Source organism: Solea solea, chromosome 4 (assembly GCF_958295425.1).
Source record: "Solea solea chromosome 4, fSolSol10.1, whole genome shotgun sequence".
Taxonomy (NCBI): domain Eukaryota; kingdom Metazoa; phylum Chordata; class Actinopteri; order Pleuronectiformes; family Soleidae; genus Solea; species Solea solea.
Genome location: NC_081137.1, coordinates 2695730 through 2721853, shown reverse-complemented (window position 1 = coordinate 2721853; position 26124 = coordinate 2695730). Strand labels below are relative to the sequence as shown.

Sequence of the window (26124 nt, the reverse complement as noted above, 5' to 3'; positions counted from 1 at the left end):
AAAAACCCTAGTCTCCGTTTCCGGGAATCTGTCCCACAAAGCCACAGCATAGTAAGTTGGATCTGACGTGGGAGCCATTGTTGGAAGCCCGGGGCCTCCATTGTCACAGGGAGGAACAGCAGCACAAACAAAACCCCCTCTCGCAGAGAGAGTAGGAGGTGCTGATGGGGGGTGAGCGGAGGGAACCTATAGTATGCTATTAATATATGGCCTGTAACTATAAGGTCAAACTCCCAGGAGGTACATGCTTTTTAAATCAGCTAAATAAACATCAAGGAGCGTTTAACATGGAGCTGGTGGAGTCGGTTTATTGGAAAATTCTTAATTAGAAACACTACAAAACACTATAAATCAACTATTTAACTGGACATTGTCTGATTGTGACTCCAGAGACGTGAGTCACAGGAGAAATTTATTTCCCTGAAATGTGTCCAGCATGTTAATAAAATATTATTATATAACACATGCACTAAATTAAATTTTTATTAATTTCTCAGACATGGTAATGCCTCCTTTGGGGATACAGAAATGGCAGTAAAAATGAGTAAAAACAAATAGCATTGTCATTTAAGACAAATAACAACTGCAATCAAGAATAATGCTTAATCTCCTCATCTTAAGACATTTTAAATAAAGTGTCAAGAGCTTTTTATGTGTGTTTTTACATGTAGTACAATATATTTTACATAAATATGGACATATTATAGGGGCAACACGATGGTGCGGGGGCTAGTATTGCTGCCTAACAGCTACTTTGAACTGTGGTTCGACTGATGGCTTTTCTGTGTTTTCATGTGCATGTGGGTTTTCTCCAGGTTCTCTAGCGTCCTCATGTATAGTCCAAAAACGTGCATTTTGGGGATTTGGTTAATTTGGACACTCTAATTTGACCCTAATTGTGAATTGGACAGGTCTGAGTGTGGATGGACAGGCGACCTGTCCAGGGTGTCCCCCGCCTTACGCCTTACTTTAGCTGGGTAACCTTGTCGACCCTCAAGTGGAGGGTAGTGCGGTGGAAAACTAATGCATGGACATATTTAAACATGTGTATTTATTTATGTATTTTTAAATTTGTAATGCTTTAACCTCACGTTGCTCTGTTTCTCTCCAGGACCCCAAGCATTCTCAACAAGGATCCCGCAGACAAGAAACCTAAGAACGACAAATCATCCGTTTCCCTCAAACATGAATTTGATCCAACAGGTGAGAGATGCACACACATTTATATCTGTTCTCTGATTGATGTTATTTTTCACTTTTTGACAGTATGTTTTTTTTAACTCTGATCTTTTCAACGGATTGTCATTAACGACTCTTATAAATGTCCAGTCACACAAACCTCTGCAGTAATGATTTCAAGCAAAATCCAAACCAGACGTCAAAATATGTATAATTTTTTACAAGAAAGTTAATGCATTTTGATGACATTTCCTGTGAGAAACTGATACCTTGTTTTAAACAGCCCATAGTGCAAAGGTAATGCGACTCCAGGCTTCTGGCCTCACGCCCTCAGGATCACATGACTTTAAATACGAATAATTCATCCAATTCAATTCTATTTATATAGCTCCCACATCACAAACACATTTGGCCTCGAAGGGCTTTACAGTGTGTAGAGCAAGAACTAAATACTAACAGCCTGGTCTCTCTCTTTTTCCCATTTAAATAACGTTAAGTCTGTTTTAAAGGCTCAGATATTGATGTTAAGTTTTGGCTTCTCTTTGTGTTTCTGTCTAATCTCAGGGACACATTTACTTTTTAGGTTAAAACTCATGTTATTGTATTTATTGTATGAGCACTGTGAACTTATACCATGTGCCTGTGATGGGAATGTTGTTGAGGTCTGTTCTTTTACTCTTTTCAAGGTAGATTTTAGGTTTAAATACTGTATGTTGCAAGTGATATACTGTACGTAAATGTATGTCACCAGAAAAAGACTTTGGTAGAAGTTGAATTCACTTTTATATAATATTATTAAGTAAATGTCTTAAAGTATTTGACATTTACTGTACTTAAGTATCAAAGGTATTAAACAAGTCAGGAGTAGGATTGAGCCATGGTGGCTCAGTGGTAGGGTGAGTTCAATTAGGGTTCAATTATTGAGCAAAGACACCCCATGTTGCAGCGTGTCAATGAATATAAAAGATCATCAAGACTAGAAAAGCTCTATATAAATACAGACCATAATAATAATACTCTTCTTCTGATTTTATTTGCTAGGAGCAATTAACAAAGATGGTTAGAGGAAATGTAGTGGGGGTAAAAGCACTATAAATACAAAAGAAGTAAAACACAGACACGTGAATTACGGTAACAAAGTATATGTACTTCTGGTAATTTGTAAGTGTTTTATCCTGCTTCACATAGTTTCCCTATAAGGAAAATAAAGTTTATTTCTCCCTCCTGTACCTCATGGTTTGGTGAGAAGAGCAGTGATGGCTTCTGATGTGGGCAAACACTCAGAAACAAGATGTCCAGGTGGTTGCCAGGGTTACGGGGTCAACATTAATCCTTCCTGCCCTTTTCCTCACCCTGGAGTCTTGAGTCTTTTTTTTTTTTCCGAGGCCAGAAGACAGACCAATTATCCACTCAGATCCACTCACATCAGTCTTTGAAGAGCGAGAAGCAAAGGGATCGTTAACAGGACGAACGTGACGGCGTTAATGGTGCAGATGTTCTCTGCAGGTTTCAGGAGACGTCAGAGCAGCGCAGAGGAGTGAATGACTCAGCCGAGTTCTCTGCGTCACGAGGACTTGGCAGGTTTTCATGGAAACTGCTGCTTGATTGATTTATATTTATGATTTCAGCAGCTTTTTATACAAAAAAAGAGGAAAGAGTTTTCACGTAGGAAGTTGTGACTGTAAAATCTTAAATTTTTTTCTGTTTATTTGTTTGAACTTGTAAGTTCTTGTGTGTGGGGAAAAAAAAAATGTGATGCCACAAGCAAAACAGTGTCCCACATATTCTGTGCCAGACTCATACACTTTAAATAAAGACAGATGATATGAGAGCACACACACTCACACACACACGAAGCCAAACCATCTGCATCGCCCTCTAGAGGCTGTCTCCAGTATAGCTCATACATTTATAATACATGTATTCTACTTTATTTTTATTATAACAAATGAATATGAAGTGCAAAAATATATATATCATACGTATATCATGATATTTTTTAATGGACGAGTCTAGAAACCTTTTACATAATCTAATATATACCCTGTTTTTCGCACCATGTCAGCTCTTTTGGAGGATAAAGCAGTAAAAAAATTGACGAATATATAATATAATATTGTTATACCATGGTTGCACAGAAGGAGCAAGCAGTTTACTGAATTCTGACTTCATTCTGGGAACATTTAGGAAAAGTCGAGTGATGGAGCTGGTGCTGTAGCTGCTGATGTCATATGATAAAGAGGCTGGAAATATACATTTACCTAATAGAGAAGGCATTTTCCTCCTCTGTGGCTTTCGTGACAGAACAATGCTCAATGTGTGGAAAAAAATCATCTTTTTTAATTGTGTGTGTCTGTGTGTGTGTGTGTGTGTGTGTGTGTGTGTGTGTGTCTAAATGTCAGGTCTTGTCCAGCGGTGTGTGATAATCCAGAGAGATGAAAATGGCTTCGGGCTGACTGTGAGTGGAGACAATCCTGTGTTTGTGCAGCTGGTCAAAGAAGGTATGTCTCTCTCTCGCTCTTACACACACACACAGTTTGTGCAGCTATCCTTTTAAGGATCTTAACCAAAACCACCAGTTAATCTCTAACTTTAACCCTAACCCATTTCCTGGAGACTTACTCTAACCTTAATTTACATTATGGGGACTTGATTTCTGTCTCCATAATGAAGACAAGTCCCCATAATGTGACTGTCAACAGATGTATGTCCCCACAACATAAGGAATACCAGCTCTTTCTCTCTCACACACACACACACACTGACTGACTGTGTTGTGTGTTTTTGTGTCACAGATGGAGCTGCTATGCGTGCTGGTGTTCAGACAGGAGACAGGATCATTAAGGTGAGTTTTTTTTAAAAAGGAAGTGAGAGGGTCCAGACTCGTGAGGTTTCATTATCAATACACTGATAAAAAACAAATATTATTAGATTTTTAAGATTTTCCCACCAGTTCATGATATTTTTTATCACTAGAATGAAAAGAACACAAATTAAAGAAGGGAAAATAAGAAGTTAACAGTGTGATAATCACAGACAGTGATAACAGAATAATCATTTAACTCCACATCCTGCACTTTACCTGTTTGGTGGCCATTTTATTTTGTTGTTTTGGTGGATGTGGTGATATATAGTTATATTATTGTCTTGAAATGTACATGTGCATCAGGGCCATTTATTGTAAAGTATCTTTGTGTATGGTATTTTTAATGGTTTCTCATATCATATCGATCAATTGAATGTATTGAATTCTGTTATCCTGCGTTTACCAATTTAAACATATTTTTAAATGTTAATTATTGATTACTAAATTAATCTTCAATTATTTTTGATCATCCATTAATCGGTTTTGTGTGTTTTTTTCAATAATTAAAACCCGTTTTCATGATTTTCCAGCTTCTTAAATGTGAATAGTTTCTGGTTTCTTTGCTCCTTATAAGGAAAAAAGTGTGAAAACTGAATAATTTAGTTTTTTCCATCATCATTTCCAACATTTTTTGACATTTTACAGACCAAGCAAGCTCTTCATTAATCATTAATCGATTAATTTGTTGACAAATCATCAATATCAGCTTTAATGAATGTCCCCTTTTTCTTCTCTAACAGGTTAATGGGACATTAGTAACGCGGTCAAACCACATAGAGGTCGTAAAGCTGATAAAATGTAAGTATCCCTCTAAAACAGCTTTATTTAACATTATATTCATAACATATACATAAGAAGTCGTTTTCAAGCTTCAGAATGCCAAAGAGTGGCTGGTTTCAAATTTTGGAAATTCCCAACAAAAAAACCTCAAATGATCGACAAACAACACTAGTATTATTCATTTAATCTAATGTTATGACTTTATTCTCGAAAGATTAAAAACTATTTTCTTCAGTTTGTCCCTAACACTCATAGCGACATTTAAATAAAACACTGGGATTTCATTTCCCGAGGGTTTTGGTGTTTTCCTCCTTCTGCCTTCACCCTTCATTCCTCTCTCATGACTCCGCTCTGGCAGCCGGCTCATATGTAGCACTCACGGTGCTGGGGAGGCCTCCAGGGCTTCCTCACATCCCTCTGGAGGAGGAAGAGGACGAGGAGGAGGGTGAAGAGAAGGAGACGGAGAAGGAGGATGGTGCAGAGGTCAGTTCTCCGTCTTCTCACTCGGTGCCAAATTCACCTGCACTGCCCGGTGTGCAGCGACGCAGTCCGTCAACCAGCAGCAACAACAACCAGGAGAACATCACCTCCTTCCTGCCTGATGGGGTAATTGTTTTATGCATGTTTTTAGGGATGTTTTCAGATATTTTTATTAATGTGTTAAGGGACTCAACAGTGTTTAAAGAATTCCTTATATGGTCCGAGTAATTTTATTGTTCTTATCAACTTAAATGTTCCCAAAACTTAAGGGGAATGAAAACCAAAATAAAGCTTTATATGATGGAATGAGTTAAAACGAGTGAGCAATAGATATATGTAATACATTAGTGATAAACACAATAATTGAATTGATCATCAAAGACCATATTTCTCCTTATCTAAACTACTTTTAAATTAGATTAAATTGAATTTCAGGTACATTTCCACACACACACACATACAAACACAGGAGTTCGTTCATCTGGGAGTGTCACTCAAAACAGAGTTCACTTCATGTCAGATGGGAGGCAGAGCCAAAAGGTGGAGAAGGAGCTGACAGACTCCGCCCACTGCGATGTCACATGAGATCAGAGCTCAAACCGGTTCGACTTCTGAGGAAGAGAAACTCACACAGCCGTCATGACTGAGAGGTGAAATGGCGCAGACAGGAGTTCAGCTGCAGAGAGAAACCTTCTCTTGCACCATCTGTTTGGATCTGCTGAAGGGTCCAGTGGCTCTTTCCTGTGGACACAGCTTCTGTATGAACTGTATTAAAAACCACTGGGACACAGAGGAGGAGAAGAAGATCTACAGCTGCCCTCAGTGTAGAAAAACCTTCATGCCGAGGCCTGAACTGAAGAAAAACACCATGTTAGCAGTTTTAGTGAAGGAGCTGAAGAAGACTGGACTCCAAGCTGCTCCTGCTGATCCCTGCTATGCTGGAGCTGAAGATGTTCCCTGTGATGTCTGCACTGGCAGGAAACAGAAAACGCTCAAGTCCTGTTTGGTTTGTTTGGCCTCTTACTGTGAGGAACACCTCCAGCCTCATTATCAATCACCTCCATTCAAGAAACACAAGCTGGTGGAGCCGTCCAAGAACCTCCAGGAGGACATCTGCCCTCGTCACGGCGAGGTGATGAAGATGTTCTGCCGCACTGATCAGCAGTGTATCTGTTATCTCTGCCCTGTGGAGGAACATAAAGGCCACAACACGGTTTCAGCTGCAGCAGAAAGGGCGCAGAAGCAGAGAGAGCTGGATCTGAGTCTACAAGAAATCCAGCAGAGACTCCAGGACATAGACAGAGACATGAAGGTGCTTCAACAGGAGAGGAAGACACTCACTCTCTCTACTGATGAAGCAGTTGAGGACACTGACAAGATCCTCACTGAGATGATGTGTCTCCTGCAGAAGAGAAGCTCTGACTTGAAGCAGCAGATCAGATCCCAGCAGGAAACTGAAGTGAGTCGAGTCAAAGACGTTGAGGAGAAGCTTCAGCAGGAGTTCACTGAGCTGAAGAAGAGAGAAGCTGAATTGAAGAAACTCTCACTCACACACGATCACAACCAGTTTCTCCTCAGCTACTGCTCACTGTCAGCACTCAGTCCATCTACACACTCGTCCACCATCAACGTCCGTCCTCTGAAATACTTTGAGGACGCGACAGCAGCTGTGGCAAAGGTCAGAGGTCAACTACAGGACGTCCTGACTGAGACGTGGACAAACGTCTCACTGGCTGTGGCTGAAGTAGATGTTTTACTGACAGAACCAGAACCAAAGACCAGAGCTGAATTCTTCAGATTTTCACGGGAAATCACACTGGATCCAAACACAGCTCACACAGATCTGTTTTTATCTGACGGAAACAGTAAAGTAGCATTAATGTTGGTAAATCGGTTTTATTGTGGTCGCATGAACAGATTCACTTTGTGGTATCAGGTCCTGAGTAAAGAGAGTCTGACTGGACGTTGTTACTGGGAGCTGGAGTGGACAGGAGGAGGAGTTTTTGTAGCAGTGACGTACAAAAACATCATCCAATCATGGAATTCATATCAGTGTGGATTTGGATCCAATGACAAATCGTGGGCTTTAGTTTGTGAACAAAACAGTTGTGAGTTTCTTCACAAGGGAAAATGCACTATAGTCTCAGATGGTGTGTCCTCCAGAGTAGGAGTCTACCTGGATCAAAGAGCAGGTCTTCTGTCTTTCTACAGAGTCTCTGACACCATGACTCTCCTCCACAGAGTCCAGACCACGTTCACTCAGCCTCTTTACGCTGGAGTTAGTCTTTATTGTTCATCTAAAGACACAGCTGAGTTCTGTAAACTCAAATAGAGTTGAGTTCTTTCAGGAGCAGTGAGTTAAACTCAATCAAATTTGGTGGTGGTGGAAGCGTTTGTTTCTCTTCAGCTTCACGAGCCTAACAGAGAAAAATGAGCAGAGCTTTATTTTATCACCAAATTTTGTCTCCTCACTTTGTAAAGATGCAAATCTATAATCACATTTTAACATTTGTGTCTTTTCTGTCATGTTGAGGTGCAACATAGTGATTCAAAGAGAAAACAAGCAATCATCAGACTTTCTCTCTGCGTATTTATCCATTGTTGATCGGTTTATTCCTTAAATCAACTTTATTTTGGTTGTTTTAAAGTGTAAACTGGTTTCAAAAACTTAAAGATTGCAGGATTACACAAAAAACGTTTGAACTGATCTCTGGAATGGAATTTTGATTCACATCCAGAAAATGGTGCAGGTCCAGGATTTTGTTTTGTCTCTTTTTTTAATCTAATCTATTATGTGCAATTGTTTGTTGACTCAGAACAATTTTATGGGGTAGTTCAGTTAGTTTTTTTAAGTGAGGTTGAATGAGGTATTGACACGTTATCACCCTTTAAAAAGGGCTCACTTAAGAAAATATACACCTAATTAAGTCTATTATAATACATAAGAACATGTATGCTGGTTTTACTCACTGTCATACAATATTTTCTGGCTGAAAATAGAAGTTTTGTAGTTCATCCTGCACCAAACTCCATGGAGAAAATCACTGTTTTTAGCTCAAGGGGACACAGGAGCTGCTGCTCTGCTGCTGCCCCGTGTGGTCAGTTTGTGTCACTGAGGTCAATCCTAACAAAGTATTTCCAACACCGAAGTCACAAGATAACATGTTTGAACTTACTGATGAAAGCAGCAGTGGATCAGCAACTCCTGTGTGTCGTGCTGTAAAAATCACTGTATTTCTCTATGGAGTTTGGTGCAGGAGGGAGTGAGCTAAAAACTGCGATACTTTATTCAACCACACTTAAGCAGTAAGTTGTTTCAGGTTTTAATGTGTTTTAATTCTCAATAAGTAATGCAGTTTTAATAATTTACTGTGGTATATAGGGGTATATATTTTAAATTAAATATGAATAATTGAATGTAACTGAAATATTCAATAAATCACTGCAAATTTAAAGTTGTAGTCGATGTTTTTTCTGTTTATGTTCAAACATTCCCGGCCTCAGTGTTTCCCCGAAACGGGAGACTTCGCGCTCTTTTTGTTTTGTCTGGAAATTTGCTGAATGCCAGTGGCAAAGTGAAACTGTAATGATGTTGTTTTACTCTGTGACAAGACTCATGATAACAGAAGCTTATCGGGCTGGTCCAGCCCACGCAGCTCATTATTTCTCATCAGTCTCTTGATTGTTTCAGTCCATTACTGCCAACATTTACTGAACCCGCTGCACTGAATTCACAATTTACCGTCCTCACACTTAATGTGTCAAAATAAAAACTGTATTGAAATTGAAAAGTATTATGTACATATTTGCACCATGACCATGCAGTTTTTTCTTTTAGTTATTTAAAGTAGGATGAAGTCATCCTACTGCAGAGGAACAGCACATTTTAGATGTTTTGGAGATAAGGTCAGAGAGGCCAGAATGAGATGGTTTGTTCATGTACAGAGGAGGGATAGTGAGTATATTGGTAGAAGGATGCTGGGGTTGGAACTGCCAGGCAGGAGGTTGAGAGGAAGACCAAAGAGAAGGTTTATGGATGTAGTGAAAGAGGACATGAAGTTAGTTGGTGTGCGAGAGGGGGATACAGAGAACAGGGTTAGATGGAGGAGGTTGATTCGCTGTGGCGACCCCTGAAGGGAGCAGCCGAAAGGAAAAGAAGAAGAAGAAGTAGGATGAAGTCATAGTCCTAATTTATGTCCTTTTGTTCCTCTTTTTGACTTTTTCACTTTCAGACTGATCTTTTATCACTTCTCTTTTTCCACAATGTCTTCAAACTTTTTCCTCACATTGCTCACGTTGTGTGAGGCGAACAGTTGTCTCATTTAATTCCGTGTTGTGTTTCTTTTTTTTCTTTTTCTCTCAATATTGAGGTTGAGAACAAAACAGCATACAGCCAAAAGATAGAGCACATGCAAAAGATGTTAACCAAACAGCAGCTGGATTTACAGGTGAGCGAGTGTGCGGTACGAAAAGGACCTTGGCATTTGATTGTTGTGTTTATTATGAAGGGATTTATTGTTATTTCCTCATATTTTGAATGTGCAGATTGTGGGTTTTATTGTTTATTTGTGTGAAGGTGAAGCAGGAGGAGTGTGGCAGAAACTCGACACCTAAGCTACTGAAGGAGATCCAGGAGGCAAAGAAGCACATTGTACTGCTGCAGGAGCAGCTCAGCAAAGCAACTGCAGCAGTTGTGAATGGGATTAGTGCCACATGTGAAAAAAAAAAGGGAAACAAAATTTAGGGGGAAAAAAAATCTTTTAAAATATTTCTTCTGACTTTTTTCTCAGACATATGGACATCAAAAAAATTCTCACACAAATAAAAAACCCTGAAATAAATAAATAAAATTAAAAAAAGAAATTTAATAAATTTTTTGGGTCAAAATTCTGGCTTGCTTATTTATTCATTTTTATTTTGTTTCCTGAAACACTTTCACATATGGCCGTAATCCTCGTGTGTATTTCGCCATCTTTGTCCTGCTCTGAACTACTGTATAACCACAGTCACAATACTGAGAAAATTAGCTGAGTTCTGCTTTTTAAAGAGTGAAATCTGGTTCAACAACAACAAGCGAGCTAGCATGATGAAACGACAATATATAATTTCTTTGTGTTTGTTTCAGGACGGAGGTTCTATGTTCAGGACTAGAGATGCCGGGGAATTGGACCTTGGACTTTCGACTTCTTTCTTCCGAGTTGATAGTGTTAATAACAACAGGCTCTCAACAAACAATAACTCTGTAAGTATAATGAAGAGAAGCTATGTTAGGTTAGACTAAACCACGCTATGCTATGCTACAGTAATCAGTGCAGTGAAATTGTTTATTTCTGTATAATTTAGTAATTAATTTTTATTGGGATGTTTTCAGCCAGCTAGTTAGTTAGTTAGTTAGTTGGTTAGGTAGTGAACTGAAAATGAATCAAAAACTGGTGTTATGTGAGATTATGCAAGGTTACGCTATGCTACGTTACATAACCTTATGTCACCTTACATTACCTGGTGTTACTTTACATTAGCAGGCCATAGGCGTACGTCAAAACCTAAGAAATGTAATTATTTCAACTAAAACTTCTATGTAATTGAACATTTTAATATAATGTATGTTTTGTTTATTTTTCTTAAACTTGAGTTTTACCATTTATTCCTTTTTAAACTATATTTCTCTGCTTTTAATGGCATTCATAGTGATTGATGTTAGGCTATGCTAGGCTTCTCTAGCTGTGCAAGGCATATGCTAGGCTACGGTACTCTACATTTCCTCCTCGTTACCACGTGTTATGTCACATTAGCAGGGCATAAATCTTTTCAAATAATATTTTGTTCATGTTTCTTTATGTAGAGACATTTTAGATCAATAGGTTTTATATGTTGGCTTGCGTTTAGCTTTGGTTACCTGATGTTGCCTTACGTAAGCATAGGGGGCATAGGCCTCCCTCAAAAACACAAGAAAATCTTTTTTATCAAACAATATTCTCTTTGTGTTTCTTTATGTAGAAACATTTTCGATCATTATGTTTAATATGCAAAGGTATGCTAAATTACACAACTCTTCACTAATTTACCTTACGTTACCTAATGGTACAATGCGTTGGAGTATAAAATGGGGAGAGAAATATTATTTCAAATAACGTTTTGTTCATGTTTTGATGTTTAGAAGCTTTTGAAATAAACTTTACATGACATTTCAGTTAACTTAAAAAGAAAAAAGGGAAATAATAATGTAGAAATCAGTTTATTTATTGGAAGAAATTCTATTTCTGAAAAGTGACCAAGTTGACATCTGTTGCTTGTATCTTTATTTATCATGGATCAGGTGCTGCTGCTGTTGCTTACTGGGGAATGTTGGTAAAAAATATATTTTGGTCCAAGCCACAGTCTGATGATAAATACAACAGGAAGCTGCTGAAAAAGCTGCTTACGCAGACTTCTTTGTAATAATAAATAGACGTTTTATCACCACTTCTATAAATAGGAATGAAATGGTCCAGGTCTCCAATCTCTGGGGATTTCCCAGCATTCGGCACCAGACTAAACAATCAATTTGGCTTAAGTGTTTTGGGTGTGTGTGTGTGTGTGTTTTAGATGCACAGCAGTCCCCTCCCAGAAAACCCTGGCAAACGAGAGACGCCCTGTCAGACCCCGGACATTAGCCCACCAGACGGACTCAACTTCTGCTCGTCTCCCGACACAGAGGACTTCACTGACACTGTAAGACACACACACACACACACACACAAACATACACACATAGAGCTGAAACTGAGGGGATTGTGACACTTTTTTTTTATTTATTGTTTTTGTTTTTTTAAATGTTAGACCTGATTTAAATTTGCAGTTATTGCCTCGTCGCAACACTAAACCTCTGTGTGATTTTTGTCACTCAGGACACCGGTGCCCAGTGCATTGTGGGTAATCCTCCTTACCTCCTGAACCCTCAGATCATTGGAGCAGAGGACGACTACTTCGACTCTCAGCAAGAGCAGGTATTACGAGACGCTACTGATGGAATAATTGGACAAGAAGCTGACGGGAGGACAGTGACCTTCACCGTGTGTTGAATTTGAAAATATGGGAACAAATGTGGAACAAACAAAGATGGAGGTCATTTGAATTGTCTTTATTCACAACACTTGTACAAGAACAAAAAAATTGTATGTGAAATTGAAAGTCAAATTGTACATGCATAAACTTAGGGCTGGGCAACAATTCAATAACAATATATCGTGGTATAACTTTGTGCAATAACAGATGTTCATTAGTGTATATACATTGGTGAAACAAACTCGGAGGTGTAACGTGTGTAATGATGCCTGAGTGTTTTACCCCACATGTGTGAAATATTTCCACACTTATCAGGCATTTGTTGTTTTCGGTCCATAATCTTTTGGTTTATTTAGCTTTTAAATCAGTCAACATAGGTCTAAAGGTTCTTCAGCGCAGTTCAGAGTTCTTCAACACAGGTTAAAGGTTCTTCAACACAGGTTAAACATTCTTCAACACAGGTTAAAAGTTCTTCAACACAGATTAAAGGTTCTTCAATATAGGTTAAGGTTCTTCAGCGCAGTTCAAAGTTCTTCACCTCATAAGAGAAAGGTCAAGGAACTTTGAACTGCTTGTTTTGGACTTTGAAATGTGATGAAGGCCTTTGATTGTGTGAGGAACGGAATGTAGTTTTTTAAACTCCTTTAATGTAAAATGTGACATCAAAGTTGATGAAAGAAGTATAATGTCGCAGCCCGTTAATTGCAAAACTGTTCAGCGGTTCACTTGACAGGTTTCAAACTTGGCAGGTGACTCGCTGAGGGCACCAGCGTGGTGGAAATGCAGCAGATGCTGTGTACGGCCAAACAAACTGCCTCCACATGCCTTAAGACTGTCGTGCCAATTGAGAGACGACACACAAGTCAACGTATCATGCACATGATACTGAGTCAGTTGAAGCCTAAGATGCGGGTAATGTTCTAGTGTTTTATGTTAGGCTGTTTAAGATTACTTTACCTACATTTTGGCCACATTGTCCAGCCCTACATGTACTATATATACTGTATATACTTGTAAGTTGTTGTTTTTTTTGGGTCATGTGTCTTCTGTCTCCTTCTGTCAGATTAATGGACAGTGTAGCTGTTTCCAGGACGTAGACTCGCTCAAGACTCGGCCGGCTCACCTCGCAGTTTTCCTCCACCATGTTGTCTCACAGTTTGACCCTGCACCTCTGGTACGTAGCATATACACACACGGACAACGCAGAGAATAGATTCATATTGAGGCTAAATGTATTTGATTTAATTAAATTAAAAATTAATTCATTAATTTTTTTAATTCATCAAAAAAATAAAACCTGCATCCGACACATTGCACTTCCTTGGTTTGACAGAACCAAACTTTTGGGTGCCAGATTCACAGCAATATTTGCAAACCTAAACATGTTTAAAATGGTAATATAAATCAAAATTATACAAAACGTATGTCAAATATTTAAATTAAAATGTTTAATACAAACGTGAATCAAACGTTTAACTCAAAATAAAAGGTGTACGCTTATTTAAGACACTTCAAACTAGATTTCCAGCAATATTTGCAAACTTAAAAATACATAAATAGATTGATCATAGGTTGAATGTTTTCATCTTTTATCTTTTTTGTAAGCTTATTCAAGACAAAAGACACACAACCAGTTTTATGGCAACATTTAAACATTTTGAAATACTCAGTACATCAAAACCAGAATCTGAAACTAAATTATACTAAACTATACTGAACGTTAAATGTTGGCTTTAGCAATTTTAGATTAAGAATTTAAAGTGAAACATTTTGATTTAAACATATATAGATTCAACAATAACATTTACATTTAAATTTTTTACAGATAATTCATTTTAATATAATTTTGTTTCAGATTATGTTTTTATGTATTGTATTTTTAAGTTTATATATGTTAAATGATGAGATGGTTATTTTTAATTGAATTATTTTTAACTCTGCGACAGCTATGCTATCTCTACGCTGACATGCACAAACAAACCAGCTCCAAAGAAAGTCGACGCTTCTTCATGGAATTCCACTCACTCTTCATGGATCGAATGGCGGTAATTTATTTTGTTTTTAGTCTCTTTCTTATTTTCCCCTTTATCTGGTTTGGCTCCTTCAACTGTTTACACAGAAGTGAATGAAATCATTTTTTATGTTTTGTGTTTTCACAGAATCTAAAAATACCAGTGCCAGAGACGATTGCAGCTGAATTAGGTACGAAATAAAAGACATTTGAAATATAAATACTTTCTTTCTTTCTTTCTCTCTTTCCATAATAGGTTAAAAATATAAATGGGAAACAGTATAAAAAAAGAAAATACTCAATCATACACTTTATAAGGTTGGAAATCAGACTGGTGCGTCTCTGTGTTGAGGTTATATTTTTCCACAGATCAGGAATAACTCATAAAAAGAGTCAAATATACAGTTTTGTAGTTTTAAGGACCTTTTGAATTAAATGTTTACAGTCATAAGACGTTGTGTGTGTGTGTTTTTGTTTGAACAGAGAAGCGAAGGCTGGAGTTGATCCCAGAGGATCTTTGCAAACACTACACTCAGATGTTACAGGACGCTCTTCTGCCAGACCTTCACAAGAACCTGGAGGACTTCCGGTGAGTCCCATCATGCTTCCCCCCCCCCCCCGAGACAAATCTGGTACAAATATAGGACAACAAGTCACAGGTTATGTATATGTTGTGTACAGACAGAAGCGCAGTATGGGTCTGACTCTGGCCGAGGACGAGCTGTCCAAGCTGGACATCGAACAGCTGAAAGACCAACATGCCTCGGAGAAAGAATGTTCCTGCGCCGAACACATCATCTCCAAGATCGAGGACATACTGTGAGTCCCTCAGCGCGTGTGAATATTCAAGTTCCTATATTCCTTGTAAAATTGTGTGTGTGTGTGTGTGTCTGGTAACACAAACAGTTTCTTGTTACAGGTTGACAACACAGCCTTCAGAAGAGGAGAAGTGGTAAGATGAGGGATTTTTTATTTTTATGGCCTTTTTGGAGAAGTGTTTAAGTTTCAGTTGAGATTTTTGAAAGTTCCGGGTTTTATGAAAGTGTGGTTGAATTACTGTCGCTGAATACATGGTTTTTCCAGCTTTGAAATAAGAAAAACAGATTTTAGACATTTAATCAACAATAACATCTAGGCCAGCGTGAGTTTACAATGTCTAAAGAATGTTGCTCCTCCGTAATTTCTGACTGAAAACTGACGTTTGTGAAACTTTCACTCTTCTGCATCAAACTCCATAGAGAAAATCAGTGTTTTTAGATCATGGTAACACAGGAGCTCCTGTTCCATTTCAGCCATATTTGGTAAGTTTATGCCACTGAGGGAAATCTGAATAAATAATTTCAAACACTGAAAGTCTCAAAGTAACACATTTGAACTTACTGATGGAGGCAACAGTGGATCAACAACTCCTCTGAGCCGTGATGTAAAAATCGCAGATTTTCTCAATGGACTTCAGTGCAGGAGAGAATGATTTGCAAAACTTCAGTTTCCTGTTGGAAAAAGCTGAACAATATCTTTGAGTCTCTTTTTGTGAAATAATAAAATGTTTAAAACTAATATATAGACTTTAGACTGTACAGATTAGTAGTGTTGTTTGTGTTTCTTGACTTTGTGTTGTGTTACGTTGCAGCCAAACGATGCAGTATGTTATTCTCACCTATATGAAGCACCTCGGGGTGAAAGTGAAGGAGCCTCGCGGCCTCGAACATAAACGAGCACGAATCAACTTTCTGCCCAAAATGAAGGTGATTGTTATAGTTTTCTTTGATATGAGTTTTCTCTGACGGTCACATTTTTAATAAACATGTCAAAAACGAATAATATGTTTTAATCTAATGAGCAGAAGAGCATCAAGGCTGAGAAGGAGGGCGAGGAGAAGGTGAAAAAGCCTCGGTTTCCCAATATCCTCGGGCAACCGAGACGCCTGAGCAGAGTGGACTCCACTTCAGGTGAGGACAAAACGTGTTTTTCACCTTTTGAACAATTAAATATGGCATATTTTAATTTATACATCCTATTTGTACAGACCTACATCCATCAGAACAGTATACTTATTGTCAGTTTCAATGGTTTCTACTGATTTAAAAAAAAGGGCACTTAAATATGCGGCTCCCTCTACATACAGTCTGAAACTGAAGGATCTGGTCTCATTGGGCTCTTTTAAAGTGTTTCTACATGAGTTGACAATAAGAGACAACTAGTTGTAGATGCACCTTTATTAATTGTATTGAAACATTTGTTGAGGAAGTGATTTTATGCTGTGTTTCGGTATTTTGAGTTTATTTTTATGTCTATTACAGGAGTTTATGGTTAAATAAAGGTTAAATAAAATTCAAGTCAATGTGCACATGTTATGCAACTGTAATAATAATCCATTAAAATCTCATCCCATTAAAGAAGTGAAATTATTTCCATTCACACTTTTTCTCCACGTTTCCTTCTCTGTTGTACACGTGTGTGTGTGTGTGTGTGTGTGTGTGTGTGTGGGTAAAGTGGGTAAAGCCGTGGATCAAAACAAGCAGCGCTCACCAAAGCAGATCTCCCAGCCGGCGCTCGTCATTCCCGAACAGCCCGACTACTCTGCCGGGAATTGTGGACGGGCTCGTGGGAATCAGACCAGTGAAGGATCGGACGCCAGTGTCCATCTCTCGCCTTCCACGACCTCCCCCACTCACAGCTCCCCCGGTGGTCAAACCTCAGACATGAGCGGACAGGAGTCAGACTCTAGTAAGAGAAAGTTTTATTCACCGTCTTTTGTCACATATCGAGGCTTCTATGTCTTTGAGTTGTGAAAATGTTGGTGATAGTATTTGAATAAGAAAAGTAAAGACATTTTACAGTATATTCTAGAAGTATGAATCTTTCAGAATATTACGATTCCATTGAATAGGCTTACGGTCCATGATTAATTCAGTACACAGAGCTGCGAGAGTATCATTTTCTACACACTCTGATTAAAATACCCTGGTATATACAGTACAGAACAGTATTTCTGATTTTCTAAGTGCTACAGCTTCCTCTCCCACAGTTTGAGAACCATGGCTCTAGAGGACAATGACATCTCTGTTATATAACATTTACAGCAGAAACTCCTAATCTCATCTTTATTTATCCTCATGATCGTACGATTCGTCTCCTTTCTCCACAGACTTGTCTCCATTCCCCGTCCAGCCCAGACTGAGTGACAGTCTTCAGTCTGGGGACCAGCAGGACGCCGTCCTCAGTCCCGTCAGCACTCAGTTTGACTTCAGTCCGACCAACCTGGAGCAGTTACAGGAGGAGGATCAGGAGAATTTCAGGTACAAACGGATTATTTTTGTTTAAATTTGTGTGTTTTGAATAGTTCAAACAAACCCTAAATCTCACTTAATCCTCTTTCTCTGTGTCTCTGCTGGACAGTAGGATGGACGTGCAGTGTGCGGTGACTGCAGCCGACGTCCAGAGCGAGGACGACCAGAGCGGAGAGGTGGAGTGTGAAGAAGACCCGCTCAACTGGCAGGCTCTGGTCAGTCGAGGCGTCCTGGAGAGCCTCACGCCGCAGGAGATCAAACGACAGGAAGTCATCAATGGTACAAGTCGTGAAAACGCACGTCAGGCATTATAGATCGTGACATGGAAAAATATGAAATCCAAAAGTACACGTGTGTGTGTTTGTGTGTGTGTTCTCTGTCAGAGCTGTTCTACACTGAGCGCGCTCACCTGCGGATGCTGAAGGTGTTGGACTGTGTTTTCTATCAGAGGCTGAACAGAGACAGTATCCTCCCCACTGAGGACATCAAACACATCTTTATTAACCTGGAGGAAATCATTCAGCTGCATGGTAACGTTACACACACACACACACACACACACATACTGCTGACACACATGTGCCACATAAGCACCAATCACACAGACTTCAGCAACTGTAACTTGAAAGAAATGTTTTACCACATAATTCAGCTCTTTATAGTTACTTTACTCCATTTTTACTGTTAAGCACCATGTGAAACTGTCAATAAACATGCTCTATAATGAAGTGTATTGTTATATATTATGATATCTAAGTGGAAGTTCATATATAAAGCTACCAGAGGCTGGATGTTTTTATAGTTAGAAACCAATATGTCTTAATTAGGGTACACAAGTGAAAGAATACAAAGTCAGTTTAAAAGAGATTTTTAACAGTTTAAATGTAGATTTGACTCATCAACTGTGAAAGAGGTTTTAGGTTTTGTTTTCTGTGTGTTTTCACACACAGTGTTTGACTCTAATTCAGTGTAACTGCATTTGAAGACAACCGCTGCAAATGTTTTCTACTAATTTCTCCTCCTCGTGCTCCACAGTTTCTATAACAGAGCAGATGACGGCGGTCAGGAAGAGGAGCGAGACGTCGGTGATCGGTCAGATTGGAGACGATCTCCTCGCATGGGTACGTTTAATGGGTTCACTTCAGTTCTTGATCGATGTAACGTGATGCCATGTTTGATATTTTTTTATATGATTTAATATTTGATATTCACATAATTAACATTTCCAGTTCAGTGGTGACGAAGAGGAGAAGATCCAACGAGCCGTGGGAACTTTCTGCTGTAACCAGCCCTCTGCTCTGGAGCTCATCAAAACCAAACAGAAGAAGGATCAGAGGTTCAACTTGTTCATGCAGGTCAGAATAAAACAATACGACACAACACAACAACACGGCCTGATGTCAGGATAAAGAAAGGAGGAGCCATATTTTATACAACTACACCTGTAAATACAATAACTTACTGATGAATTCTCATCTGTAACTGTTTTCTGTTCTGTTTTTGCAATTCTAATCTGTCTGTTAGAGCTGTAATATCATTTAAATTAAAATACTCTGTTTTCAGCGGTCAGAAACCTCATTAACCTGCTTTTCTTCAGTTTGATATATTATGACGAAAGGTCACCATCGTTGTTGACCTTCCTTCTTCTGTTTGTGTCATGTTCAGCAAGCTCAGAGCAACCGTCTGTGTCGCAGGCTGCAGCTCAAAGACATCATCCCCGTAGAGATGCAGAGACTGACCAAATACCCGCTGCTGCTCGACAATATCGCCAAGTACACAGGTACAGACATGACGTAGCTCCGTACAAGTAATAAAATGCACGACACATGAAAACACTGACAAATACTTGGTTTTCTATCATCGTAATTCTTTTTGGTTTCTCCACAGAGAACGGCGAGGAGAGGGAAAAGGTAAAGAGAGCTGGCGACTGTTGCAAGAAGATGCTCAACCACGTCAACCAGGCTGTGAAAGAGGCTGAGAATAAACAGGTAAATGCACATTTAAAGCTGCAGTGGAGATGTTGGTGATTTTTTTGCTGTTGGTTTTATTCTTTGTGATGGAAATGATGTAACATTACTTGTTTGCTGCGTCCTTCATCATCTAAAACAGGCTCTGTCAGACAAAACTATTAGACCTGACTGAGGGAGCGTTTGTGTGTGTACAGCAGTAGAGCAGGGGCGGGCGATGTTAGAAGAGCTACTGGATTTATTTCTGTTTTTTATTATTCTGCCTCAGTTTGGTCTTTGTGAACAGAAATGATGTAACATTATTTTCTTTGCAAGCTGTGTTAAGCAGTACTATCAGACCTGACTGAGGGAGCGTGTTTGTGTGTATACAGCAGCAGGGCATTTATTAATTATTATTATAAAGCTACACCCTACAGTTTTATGTTCCAGCTCTTGGTTTGGGGATTATATTTTGAATTTAAAAGATTTCCAATGAGTGAAAAATGTGGTTTTCTCCCTTCAACAGAGACTAGAGCAGTATCAGAGAAGGTTAGACCTGTCATCACTCAAACAGAATGAAAACCCCATGATCCTGGAGCTGAAGGTAAAAAACGAGCTGTAGTGTGGACAACTTTCCAAACAATAAACTGTTTTTGGTTTTTATTGAAGTCTGTGGTCTTTTGTTGATTTATTTTTCCCTGCAGAATCTGGACTTGACCAAGAGGAAGATGGTTCATGCAGGACCTCTGTCCTGGAAGGTTAATAAAGACAAGACGATAGGTACTTAAAAGCACCAGGATATGAAAATAGAATTTATAGAAATAAACGTGTGTAACAATTAGATATTTAAAGTCATCTGTAGCAACATTTAACTTGAATACACTCAATTATATATCACATGTGGCTCCTTTTCAGAGCTTTACACGATTCTGCTGGAGGACATCCTGGTGTTGCTGCAGAAGCAGGACGAGCGCCTGGTCCTCAAGTTACACGGCAAGATTCTGGCCAGTGCCATTGACACCAAGCACATCTTCAGCCCCATCATCAAACTCAACACTGTGCTGGTTCGTCCAGTGGCAACTGGTGAGTACAGTGTTTACGGTGATATCTTAAAAAATATGTCCTGTGCTCCATTTCCTGCTTTTCACTGTACTTTAAAAAAGCACTCACTCTCGCTCTCTCTCTCTCTCTCTCTCCCACATCAAAGTCCATAGAGAAAATCAGCATTTTAAGCTTGTATTGACACAGGACTTGCTGCGAACAAAAGATTTCAAACGGAGAAGTAAAAAAAGAATATACATTTGAACTTTAGTGATGGAGGCAGCAGTGGATCAACAACTGCAGTGAGCTGTGATGTAAAGGCATTGATTTTGTCTGTGGACTTTGGTGTGGTGGAGTGACCGGCTTACAGAGCAACACAAACTTCAGTTTTCATGTAACAACAGCTGTCCACCTGTGAGTGGTGAACATATTCGTAGGATACCATAGACTTAATTGAGCACAGATTTCTTAGCATCCATGTCCTTATTGGCACTGACTAAACCACACTCCAGTAATGACTACAAGAAAGCTTATGTATCAAATTGTTAAATTATGTGAAGAAATTGTTCAATTAAATTGTCAAAAGTTAAACTGCTTTTTAATGTCTTTTTATACAGTTTTATGTATTTGTAAAAAACACCCTAAACTATCCCTTTAATGTTACATTGAAAGTGAAGTGGAGTAAACACATTTTCGCTTTGATCAGAAAACAAGGCTTTCTTCGTGCTCTCCATGTCGGATAACGGGGCTCAGATCTACGAGCTGATGGCTCAGACGGTGTCCGATCGGAGGATGTGAGTGTCGCACAAAAAAAAAAAACCCACACCACCACAACACAAACTTTGTTTAGTGCTCTGTCTCACCCTGAATCTTCACCTCTGCTCCTGCAGGTGGCAGTGTTTGATCACGCAGTGTGCCGACACCATGAAGGCCAAGCCTCACAACAGCGACACACCTCCGGCTCAGACTGAGTGAGTCCACGGAAGCTGCTCACTGACACTATTGTTGTTAGATTGATTCTAATGTGACTGTTTTTATTTAATTTAGTGCTGAGCGAGACGCTATTGAGATCATAAATCGTGGGATGGCCGCGCCGAGCAAAGAAGCTAATGAGACATCAACTCCAGGTAACCGCATCCACACATGGGATAGTTTGTTAATCATTGTTTTTGTGATATTCATACATTTATTTAGCATTTTTAACACATGGAATTTGTTTTCTTTTCTTATTGGTGTGTTATATCAAAACAAAAACTTTTATTTTGAAATGATGTAGTTGAAATATTGTATTTTTAATGTTTAATATTTATATCTTAGCTTAGATTTAACTTTAGCTATTTTTACATGATGTAAGGGGACCTTAAGTGTTTTGAAAAGGTGTTAAATTAAATGTATTATTATCATTATTATTAAAAAAACATAATTATCACTACCTACGTCATACTTCAGTGTTTTTTGTGCATAAAAAACTTTAGTTTCTATAACATAAGTTAACATAAAATCCTTGTTTCATAGAAATGATTTGAAACATAATTCAAATATCAATCCATTCCAGAAAAGGACGCCGTCTCCTCTCCAGACAGTGAAGCTCCATCCCCGAGCATCGGCCCCTTCAATGGCATGAAATCAGAGGATGAGGAAGAAGAGCTGGCTGTGGACGACAGACGAGTGGAAGAGGAGGAGGATGAGATGGATGAAGAGCTGGATGAGGCGGAACTCGAGGCCTTCCTGGACGGACAGCTCGCTGAGAGGCTGCCCTTCCTGCAGCAGGAAGGCTCACGTCAGGGAATCGCCCTCGAACACCTAGAGCACGACACTTTCCTCTCACCCTCCTCCAAAGCTGAAGACGCTCTACGAACATGTATGGATTTTTTTTTTTTTTTTGAAGAGTCTGTTTGAGTGGAAACTCCATGAGATGGTGTATTAATGAATATTTGTGTGTGTTTCCCAGTGTCAATGCTGAAGCAGGCTCTCTTCAACCACATGTTGAGCAGAGAGTCAGAAGAGGAGAAAGAGGAGGTGGAGGAGAAAAGGCTCAGTGGGACGCCTGGGTTTCAGCAGAGTGACTCCTCGTCTGGGAGACATGACGGTCCTTCTGTGGCGTGTGATGAGAGTCCGACGTCCACAAGTTTACAAAAAGACAACCCACAGGTTCCTCCTGGAAACACAGGGTCGAGTGAGGCAACTGAGCGCAACGGTTAGAGATTTTATAAAAAGGTTTTGTCTGTGAAAATGTGCCTATTACTAGATGTTTTAAATGTAGTAAAGTTATAGCTCAGGTTTTTCAAAGTGTGGTTGTCACTGAAAACATAGTTGCCAGCAGGGATTTAAGTAACTGAAGAATGTGTCTCTTGATTTATTTTATTGTAAGACAGCATTTTCTAACTGGAAACTTTAGTTTTTGTCACTCCCTGCACCAAATCCCACAGAGAAAATCAGCGATTTTACATCATGACACACAGGTGTTGTTTATCCACTGCTGCCTCCATCAGTGAGTCCAAGTGTGTTGTTTTGTGATTTCTGTGTTTGAAATCCTTCGTTCAGATTCACTGACATGACACAAACTTACCATACGAAGCAGCAGTAGACCAGCATCTCCTCTGTCATCACGGGGAAAAAAAACGTTGATTTTCTCTATGGACTCTGGTGTGAGAGAGTGATTTGTTCTCAAACTTCAGTTTTTAAGCCAGAAAAGGCTCTGGCACGGCAAGTTTATGTGACAAACAGCTCAAGCAGTGCTTCAAAACTTGAACTATCACATCAGGAAAGTTCAATAATGTAAAAAATGTGTTTGTACGTCCAGGTGGTTTTGTGGTTCTGGACTTCAGTGTGGGCCCTGAGGAGAGCAGCACCGATGACGACGGAGGATTAGGATGTGACGTGGGAATTGACATGAGGAAACTGCTGTCCTCCTCCTCGCAGACAGGGGGCGGTGGCCCCAACCTCAGCCGGCAGCTTATGACCCACCTGCGCCTCCTCCAGGCCGACCTGCAGTATCTGAAGGTACAAGAAAGGAAAACACACCCATAAACTAACAGCAACCACTGGAGATTTGCACGCAGGCTCTTCTGTGGCATCAAGTAGGCGTGTTTTCCCTAGATTTTAAGTCTGGTTTTTTTTTTACTAAAACCTTTTAAAAAATTTAAATTTGAGTATAGTCACAGCTGCTTTCAGACATTTTGCATTTTCCTTATAGTTTATCTGATAAATGTGAGGAAGGATTGAGAAAATGGAGTCTGCAGGCACAGCTACCAATTTGTTTAACATTTTTTTCTCACCTGAAAATTACTATAAATTGTTTTGATTCAAATTAAGTACAGAAAGGCTCTGATATAAGCATTTAAACTTACATACAATAAACATACAACACAAAAAATGGTTGAGACGACACTGAAAAGGTTAATTGGTTTCAAAAAGTTCAAATTATTTATGGTTTATGTTTTTTCTTTGGCTTTTTGAGCTAAACTTGCTTTCAAACTTAAATGTAATTTAAAGTAAATGTCATTGAAAACAAGTAATGTGGAAAAAATGGTTTATCCTTAACTTTAAAGGTTTAATATGCAATACCTGATTGACACTAGTTGGTGCAACTGAGCATTATTTATGAGTCCAGTTCCTGCATTTTACCACATTTTTTGTGCTTCCAGGAGGTGGAGCTAAAGTACAACGAGCTGCGACACACACACAGTGACCCGACCACTGACTCGGAGGACAACAACGGTGTGTTTCACGTACATCACATGGAAAAATCAGCTGATTTTGTGTGTTTTGTTTTTTGTGCATCTGAACACGTTATTGTTTGTGATGTTTTTCAGATGGGATCCAGTGACGGATCGAGCTTTTTCTCCCCGTGGATCAAACTTTCAACCCAGTGGACGCTGGTGTTGCTCAGTCATGAGCACATGTGACACACACACACATTCAGGCACATAACGACGACAATCAGTGGAGACGATGGACGTTATTGTCCCACTTTAAACTTCTGAAACCAGCAGAGGCACATTGTTTCTTTTTTTTTCTCCAAGAAAAGACTCTACGGACGCACTCGAGGATAATCCAGTCACTTTTTCCTGCTTATTAATAATTAACGTCATAACGATCTTAAACACTGGATGTGGAAAAAGGGGCAGAGACAAGAGTGTGGATTCGCACGGATGCACAGCGGAGACATTCGTTTGTGAATCAAAGGAGAAGTGACGACTGTGACGCGATGTTTTGTAGAATGTTCAGGACTTGGAGCACTCCTGTACGCTTGATGTAAATGTGTAAACGTTCACGCTACGTATATATATATATATATATATATATGTATTCTTAAAGTCACACTTGTTTATTCTGTAACTGATCTGACATGTACGGTGGCCAGGAAGTGCAAACTTTTATTACTTACTTTTTTTTACAAAACTTGAGACAAATTTCACATTTAGTAATAATTATTTGCACTTCCAGGCCACTGTAGAGTAGCAATCCCTTTTTTTTTCCCCCTATAGCTTATCGTAGCAATGAATTTGAAGAGATTGGTTTTGTAGCAGCTTTGTTATAAAAGTAAAAAAAATCTTATTCAGATGGAAGTTTCACAGTGGATACTTTCCAGCCATGATGCTATGAGTTTAAGATTCAGCAAGTGAAGAAATACTGTAGCCCTCAGAAAATGTACAAAACTTCTATCTCTATCTGGGCTACTCTTAATTATGTCCCAAATGATTTAAATGAACCCAGCGATAAAGTTTGGTTATATAAAATTCAGACTGACAGCTGGCACTGACTGGAAACTGAAGTTGGTAAACAACCCTGCACCAAATTCCATAGAGAAAACCAGCGTTTTTAGCTTATGGGGGGACACAGGAGCTGCTGGTCTGCTGCTGCCTTGTTTGGTTATTCTGTGTCACTTAGTTAAATCTGAATTAAGGATTTTAAACCTTAAAGTTACAGCACAACATATTTGAACTCATTGACGGAGGCAGCAGCGGATTGTGATGTAAAATTGCTGATTTTCTCTATGGAGTTTGGTGTGGTGGAGTGAGTGTTTTACAAACTTCAGTCTCCATTCAGAACAGACTGTCTAACAGATTCTTATGATATTTTAGACATAAGCTGGAGTAGATTTAATAAGGTGAGACTTTTATTAAGTGACTAAAATATGTATGTTTTCACTTGAAGAAGGAAAAAAAAACTGAGCTACCCCTTTTAAGCTATCGGAACTCTCCTCGTCTAGTGACATCACCATGTTTCATTTGCCTTCAGGTTTACTGTAAATCAGACTTCTGCACCACTTTAACTGATGGACTGAATATAGGTCATATTATGTTTGTTTGTTTTTTGAATGAAATGTAAAAAAAAAGAAAATACTAAACTAAAAAAAACTTTGTCAACAAATGTTGATTGTAACAAACTAAATATAATGTACATTTTTAACTTTATCAGAATGTTTTGTGAGTCACTTATTCCTAATGATGTTATTCTATGTGTTTGATGTCAAATACAGAG

At 39.0% G+C, this 26124-nt stretch overlaps 2 protein-coding genes across 4 annotated transcripts in view; both read left to right on the top strand.

The window, feature by feature from the left end:
• The window catches only part of arhgef12b (Rho guanine nucleotide exchange factor (GEF) 12b), a 35941-nt gene extending 9884 nt beyond the window's left edge, over positions 1 to 26057 (top strand). Inside the window, exons 2-37 of one of the 3 annotated variants that reach the window (XM_058626854.1) lie at positions 1112 to 1203; positions 3582 to 3680; positions 3975 to 4024; positions 4786 to 4843; positions 5184 to 5431; positions 9676 to 9753; positions 10431 to 10547; positions 11891 to 12016; positions 12193 to 12291; positions 13413 to 13523; positions 14296 to 14394; positions 14509 to 14551; positions 14844 to 14949; positions 15042 to 15179; positions 15280 to 15312; positions 15991 to 16105; positions 16204 to 16309; positions 16854 to 17087; positions 17509 to 17659; positions 17763 to 17929; positions 18034 to 18180; positions 18686 to 18771; positions 18880 to 19005; positions 19316 to 19430; positions 19538 to 19638; positions 20123 to 20200; positions 20301 to 20376; positions 20512 to 20679; positions 21344 to 21431; positions 21528 to 21608; positions 21685 to 21764; positions 22193 to 22498; positions 22589 to 22834; positions 23441 to 23640; positions 24285 to 24357; positions 24453 to 26057. In XM_058626854.1, the coding sequence (XP_058482837.1) occupies positions 1112 to 1203; positions 3582 to 3680; positions 3975 to 4024; positions 4786 to 4843; positions 5184 to 5431; positions 9676 to 9753; positions 10431 to 10547; positions 11891 to 12016; positions 12193 to 12291; positions 13413 to 13523; positions 14296 to 14394; positions 14509 to 14551; positions 14844 to 14949; positions 15042 to 15179; positions 15280 to 15312; positions 15991 to 16105; positions 16204 to 16309; positions 16854 to 17087; positions 17509 to 17659; positions 17763 to 17929; positions 18034 to 18180; positions 18686 to 18771; positions 18880 to 19005; positions 19316 to 19430; positions 19538 to 19638; positions 20123 to 20200; positions 20301 to 20376; positions 20512 to 20679; positions 21344 to 21431; positions 21528 to 21608; positions 21685 to 21764; positions 22193 to 22498; positions 22589 to 22834; positions 23441 to 23640; positions 24285 to 24357; positions 24453 to 24466 (4255 nt within the window). In that variant the 3' untranslated portion in view covers positions 24467 to 26057. Of the gene's footprint in view, positions 1 to 1111; positions 1204 to 3581; positions 3681 to 3974; positions 4025 to 4785; positions 4844 to 5183; positions 5432 to 9675; positions 9754 to 10430; positions 10548 to 11890; positions 12017 to 12192; positions 12292 to 13412; positions 13524 to 14295; positions 14395 to 14508; positions 14552 to 14843; positions 14950 to 15041; positions 15180 to 15279; positions 15313 to 15990; positions 16106 to 16203; positions 16310 to 16853; positions 17088 to 17508; positions 17660 to 17759; positions 17930 to 18033; positions 18181 to 18685; positions 18772 to 18879; positions 19006 to 19315; positions 19431 to 19537; positions 19639 to 20122; positions 20201 to 20300; positions 20377 to 20511; positions 20680 to 21343; positions 21432 to 21527; positions 21609 to 21684; positions 21765 to 22192; positions 22499 to 22588; positions 22835 to 23440; positions 23641 to 24284; positions 24358 to 24452 lie in introns of all 3 variants that reach the window. The other 2 variants (XM_058626853.1, XM_058626855.1) reach the window with 2 other exon arrangements.
• LOC131458108 (tripartite motif-containing protein 16-like) lies at positions 5444 to 9814 on the top strand. The gene has a single exon (XM_058626857.1). It carries the CDS (start codon positions 5961 to 5963, stop codon positions 7635 to 7637), a length of 1677 nt encoding a protein of 558 aa, XP_058482840.1. The 5' UTR covers positions 5444 to 5960; the 3' UTR covers positions 7638 to 9814.
• Positions 26058 to 26124: the final 67 nt, after the last annotated feature.

What these genes read in the sequence shown, in the direction of transcription:
- LOC131458108 (XM_058626857.1), top strand. Translation starts at nt 5,961, where the DNA reads ATGGCGCAGACAGGAGTTCAGCTGCAGAGAGAAACCTTCTCTTGCACC.